This window comes from Coffea arabica, chromosome 10c (genome assembly GCF_036785885.1).
Source record: "Coffea arabica cultivar ET-39 chromosome 10c, Coffea Arabica ET-39 HiFi, whole genome shotgun sequence".
In the NCBI taxonomy this organism is placed as follows: domain Eukaryota; kingdom Viridiplantae; phylum Streptophyta; class Magnoliopsida; order Gentianales; family Rubiaceae; genus Coffea; species Coffea arabica.
This window is the reverse complement of record NC_092329.1, coordinates 51,146,847-51,153,304: the sequence shown is the minus strand read 5'-3', so window position 1 is coordinate 51,153,304 and position 6,458 is coordinate 51,146,847. Positions and strand designations below refer to the sequence as shown.

Here is a 6,458-nt window from a genome sequence, read left to right as displayed (position 1 = left end):
GCTCTTTCTTGGGTTAAGAGTCCTCTCACCTCTTTGGTGGGAAGTCAGCACCTTTCAAATTTTTTCAAATTACCACATTCCTGCAAATCTACACCTAAAACCATCGATCAGTAACCAACAATGAGGGAGTTGGATTCAAGTTTAAAGGAACATATATCAGTTCCAGCTAGTCAGTGCATGAAGGGCAGAAGGTCAAGCGCCACAACCCACAGATGATATGCTAATGCCTGGACAAACGAGACTCAGTGTTCTTTCTTTCTTTTGTCTTGTGTATGCAGTGTAAGTGAGCAGAGATCATTCATTATCTTTATTTGTCTATTTTCTTTGCTGGATCTTGTTTTCTTCTTTAGCTATTTGGTCCTCTCTTGTCTTTTTTATTTTTTGGGTCCCATTGCTGTCTGCTTTGCGTTTGTTTATCCTAAGTATGGGTGGTTATACCACTTGGAATTGCTAGATATTTACCATGGAGGGAGATTTGACAGAGTTCCTACAGAAATTTTCCCTTGAAGGGAATGAGCTGCTAGGACCTACGTTGGAGCTAGAGGACTTTCATACGGGGGTGAGAGCTTGTGAGAACAGCATTATTGGTAGAGTTATAGGAGAAAAAATTATTAATTTCATTGGAATTAAAAACTTTGTGGCTGTGGCCTGGGGGTACCCCAGGAATTTGTTTGTGGTGGAACTGGGACCTAACGTGTTCCAGTTCAACATTCAAAATCCTGATGATCAGAATAGAATAGTAGAGGGAGGGCCTTGGGTTATAGACAATCAGATGTTAGTTCTGAAAAGATGGGTAGAAGGTATAGAAGAGGATTACAAAGCCTTTATGACAGCACCTCTATATGTGCAACTCTGGAACTTACCAGTTCACTGGCTTTCTAAGGAGATTGGAAAAAAGATAGGAGGAGTTTTTATTGAAGTTAGAGAGGTCTTAGTCCCACAGTCCGGAGGGAATGAGGGTAGACATTTGAAAGTGTTAGCTTTGGTTGATCTATCTAAACCTCTTCTCAGAGGCACCGTGGTCAGGATTGCAGGAGCCGGAAAATGGATAGCTTTCAAATATGAAAGATGTCCGGATTTCTGTTATAACTGCAGGATTGTAGGACACAGTGAGAGGTCCTGCAAAGAAAAGCGATGGTTAGGAGGTAACAATGCTGAGAACCAGTACGATCCTTGGTTGAGAGCAGGGAACACTAGGACTTCACCTCAGAAAAAAAATTGAGAGGTCGACGAGGTTAGTGACAAACGCTACTGGACCTTTAGGAATGGGGAGTTGGTCGAACAGGAAAAAAATAGGTCACAAAGTCAGAAAAATCTTGTAAAAGGTTTTAAGTTTTCTGGTATATGAAGTGATAGTAACCAGGAGCGGGAGATAGAAGGGTCTGATACTAGAACAGAGTTGGATGTAGGAACCTCAACTAGATAGGAGGTAGATAAGGCAGGGTCACATGATAGGATAGAGAGACAGATGAACGTTGATAAAGAAGGCCTTGTTCTCACCACCTCTGCTCAAATGGGGGAAGAAATCCAGACTTGTAATGCAGCGGAAGAGATAGAGGAGGATGTAGAAGTGGCAGTGCACAACCAAAACCTGGAAGCTGAGCTCATAGAGAAAGAGTCAGGGGTTTTAGTTCTTCATCAGGAATCCCTAGGAGATGGAAAGGCGGGAGGGGTTATAGACAGGCAATCCAGGAGATCTTTTAGAAAATTAAACCCACCGGCCAAAACTAGAAGACCATTACAAGTGTTAAATGGTAATAACAATTCTCAGGCTAGCATTGGAAAAAGAAAGATGTTGATTAGAGATGAACTGATGGAGGAAGCACAACAGGATGCAACTCAGGGGAAAAAAACAAAACCTATGTTTGAGCTATATTCTGAAGGGACTAGGGGAAAGGAGGAGGGATCCTTCCTTAAAGGGACCTCCAGTTGCAAATGAGAGTTGTGGTGTGGAACTGCCAAGGGGTGGGGAGTCCCTTGACAGTTCCCAATCTGAGGGAGGTTAACAACCTCTCCTCCCCAAGTCTGATTTTCTTGAGCGAGACTAAGAACAGGAAGAATGTGATAGATAGAATAGCTAGAAATCTAAGGTTGGATCATAATGTGACAGTGGAAGCTATGAATAGGGCAGGTAGAATGGCTTTGTTCTGGACTAAGGAAACACAAATTGTTGAGGTAAACACTACAGCTTTCACTATAAAAGCCAAACTGGAAAATAATGACTCTCGGGCTACTTGGTGGTTTATTGGAGTTTATGTCAGTTGTGACCAGAGAATTAGGAAGGAACAATGGAGAGTGTTAACTGATAGGAGCAGATTGTGGGGTTCCAGATTCTTAATCACATGTGACTTTAATGATATTTTGTCCAATGATGAAAAATGGGGGGGAGCGTATAGGGAGGAGAGAAGTTTTAGGGACTTTAGAGAATTCATAGATTGTAATAGATTAGTGGATATAGGGTTTGAAGGTCACCCTTGGACGTGGAGTAACCACTGGGATAATGAAGGTGAAGTCCGACAAAGGCTTGATAGATGTCTTGGAAGTGTGAAGTGGTTCCAAGAGTTTGAGAAGGCAAGGTGTCAGCATATTGATACCCTAGCTTCTGATCACTCTATACTGTTACTAGATACTAATCCAGGGATTGGAAGGAAGAAGAAGAGGTTTTATTTTGATAAGAGATGGCTCCACAAAGAGGGGATACAGAAATTGGTGGAGCAGGTTTGGAATAAGGAGGAACATGGTTCAAATATGTTCAAAGTAACCAGGAAGATTAGAAATTGCAGAATCGAGCTTTTGAAGTGGAGAAATAAAGTCCAAGCTAACTCTAGGAGCAAAATTAATGATCTAAAGCAGGAACTGGGAAGAGTTAGAAACTCAGATTTAGATAAGAGAAAAGGGGAGTTAAGGGAACTAAAGAAGCAGCTGGCAGAAGCTTATAAGGAGGAAGACATTTTTTGGAGTCAAAAGGCTAGAATTAGTTGGCTGCGGGAAGGGGATAAAAATACTAAGTATTTTCACTCTGATGTCAAGGGGAGGAGAGTGAGTAATAATTTGAGCAAAATACAAAAAGAGGATGGGTCTTGGACTAACAATGAGGATGAGGTAGTGACTGAAATTACTGATTATTTTAAGGAGCTGTTCATGAGTGGAGGGAGAGGTGAAATGACAGAAATTTTATCTGGTATTCCACACTCAATCACTCAGGAGATGAACGATAACCTGATCAAGGAAGTTCTGGAGGATGAAATCCATGATGCACTGTTCTCTATGAATCCAAAAAAAGCAACAGGTCATGATGGAATGACTCCAATGTTTTTTCAGAAATTCTGGAGCTCCATTAAGAATGATATCATACTAGCAATCAAAGCTTTTTTTCACTCAAGTCACATGCTTAAATTTGTGAACCATACTGTCACATCTCTCATTCCCAAAACTTTGCATCTAATCAATTTGAAAAATTACAGGCCTATCAGTCTATGCAGTGTGATCTACAAAATCATATCCAAAATCTTGGCCAATAGACTAAAGACTGTACTAGATACTTGCATAAGCAAAACTCAATCTGCTTTTATTCCTGATAGACAAATTTTGGATAATGTGATCATTGCTCATGAGTGTATGCATTACCTGAAAAATAAAAGACATGGGAAAGAAGGCTACATGGCAATCAAATTGGACATGGCAAAGGCCTACGATAGGGTGGAGTGGCACTTTCTGCTTGCTATGATGGAACAAATGGGATTCTATTCTACGTGGATTAACTGGATCCATAGCTGCCTGAAGACAGTGAGTTACTCATTCAATTGCAACGGGGAAGTCAAAGGTTTCGTGTCCCCAGAAAGGGGAATCCGGCAGGGAGACCCTTTGTCCCCTTACCTGTTTTTAATTTGTTCAGAAGGCTTTTCTAACTTGTTGAGAAGAGCTGAGGAAAGCAAAAGGATTGAAGGTCAAAAGATCAGCAGGCAAGGTCCAGTTCTTACTCACTTTTTTTTTTGCTGATGATTCTATCATCTTTTCTAAAGCAAATAAGGAAGTGGCAGGGGAGATTATGGAAGTCTTGAAAGTATATGAAAACTCCTCAGGGCAGTTGGTCAATTTGGACAAATCAGCTGTGTTCTTTAGCAAAAACATGGCCAGCGAGAAGAAGGGAGAAATATGTCAAGCTCTTGGAGGAATGATAGAGGCAACACAAGGCAAATATTTGGGGCTCCCAATGGTTGTCTCAAGAACTAAAGAACAGATATTTGGTTTCGTGAGGGACAATATAAGGAAAAGATTCCAGAACTGGAAAAACAGATTTTTGAGCCCAGCAAGTAAAGAAATATTGCTGAAGGAAGTCGCAATGGCTATGCCTACGTACGTTATGTCGTGCTTTAAACTGCCAAGAAGATTGTGTAAAGATGTCTGCGCACTGATGGCCAATTTTTGGTGGGGAGAATCTAATGGCAAGAACAAAATGCACTGGATTTCTTGGGAAAGAATGGCTTTGGAAAAAAAGGCAGGAGGTCTAGGCTTCAAGGATCTTGAAGCTTTCAATCAAGCTCTGCTAGGAAAGCAAGTATGGAGGTTAATTACTAAACCAAATCTGTTGGTGAGCAAGGTGTTAAAAGCTAAATATTTTCCAAAGGAGTTCATCTTACATTGCAGTCCCACCAAAAATGCATCCTGGATTTGGCAAGGCTTAATGGGAGCAAGAAGCCTACTCAATGAAAAACTGATTAGGAGGATAGGGAATGGGCGTAGTACAAGCATCTGGGAACATAAGTGAATTCCAGATACAACTATATGTAGGCCGACTACAAGTCGAAGGAGCATGTGTGAGCTGGAAAAGGTGGGAGAGCTCAAAAGTCATCAAAGATGGAATAGGAATATCATCTTCAGAAATTTTAACAGACATGATGCGCACAAAATTCTAGCTATTCCCTTGAGTCTTTCAGAGAGGAAGGATAGCTTTTATTGGCAACCAAAGGCGAGAGGGCAATACACTATCAACTCGGGCTACAAACTCCTGATGAAGCAAAGCAGAAAAAGAAAAACGGGTAATCCTAATGGAGCAAGTTCCAGTTATGCAGAAAGTAGCCCTCAAGTTATTCAAATGTGGAACACTCTGTGGAGTTTAAACATTAAGCACAAGATCAAGTTCTTCATTTGGAAATGCATTCAAGGAGCTCTGCCAGTGAAGGAAGCTGTGAGGAGGAGAACGGGCCAAGGTGATCCTACTTGCACAACTTGTGAAACTGCACAGGAAACTGTAGAACACCTCCTATTGACCTGTCCTCATTCGATGAACATTTGGAAGGCAGCTCCTATTCAGTGGGATGGGGCAAAGGATCAACAAGGGAACTTCAAACGATGGTGGCTAAGGATTTCAGAAGCAAGGCATAGACCAGAGGGGTTGGAACATATTGGTTTAACTGCTAATATCCTGTGGCAGGTGTGGAAAGAAAAAAATAAGAGAGAATTCGAGAAATCAGATATAGTTACACCTTTCAAAACAATAGCAAGAGCACACAAGGATTGGATGGAACAGCTGCAGGAAGAGGTCACAGAAGTTGAAAAGAGCACAAAAGAAACTGTCCCTAGACTAGATTTGCAAGATCAGAATTATACAAATGAGGGAGCTGTGATAATGGAGATAGAAACAACAAAGAAAAAAGGACAGCATAAGGTTGGGATAGGAATCACAGTTAAGGCATATGCAAGGAATAGAATGACAGGGTGAATAATGAATAAGATCAGTCTGGGAAACAAAGTACTAGATGATGCACTAGCTCTGAAGCTGGCCTTGTGCAAAGCTGTGCATCGAAACTGGAGCAAGGTTAAGCTGAAGTTTTGTAACAAGGAGCTGTGGAGACAAATCAAACAGCAGAGCCTTGCGGACATTAAGATGGCAACAGTACTGGAAGACATCTCTAAGCTACAGAGTTTGTTTTGCATGTGCTCTTTTGACTTGTGTAGACAAGAACATATGTTAGTTAGCAAAAAATTAAGCGATGATGTTTTAGGCGTTATTGTTGATGAGGAAAGACTGTTTCCTCAGTGTTCTTAGAACACTTCTTGTATAGCTTCTCTCGAGCCGTTGCTCGTATATGTACTCTTTCTCATTAAAGCAATGAAAACCTCCTATCGTTTCAAAAAAAAAAATATTAAACTTGACCCCGCTAACCACTGAGCCATGCTCAATGGCCACCAAAAAAGGATTTAAAGACTTTTCTTGGGCTATAAATGGGGTTCAAACACCACTAGCAGCGAAAAAAATTTAAAAGTGGTGTCAAAATACCCTTTTGATATAATAAGATTTATGTATCTACTAGTCTCTAACACAAGTCGCTTTAGGCTCTTCCACCCTCATAGTCTAGGATAGAATAAATTATAGAATAGTTGAGTTTTCGAAAAAAAAATATTAAAGTCGGCCCATTAAGAATCCGACAGAGAGATTGGGTCACTGAATCAACTAG

General features: G+C 40.8%; 1 protein-coding gene across 1 annotated transcript; it reads left to right on the top strand.

The window, feature by feature from the left end:
* The first annotated feature begins 463 nt into the window (after positions 1–463).
* On the top strand, positions 464–1,222 carry LOC113714211 (uncharacterized). Its single transcript, XM_027238003.1, has one exon. It carries the CDS (start codon positions 464–466, stop codon positions 1,220–1,222), a length of 759 nt encoding a protein of 252 aa, XP_027093804.1.
* The last annotated feature ends 5,236 nt before the right edge of the window (positions 1,223–6,458 follow it).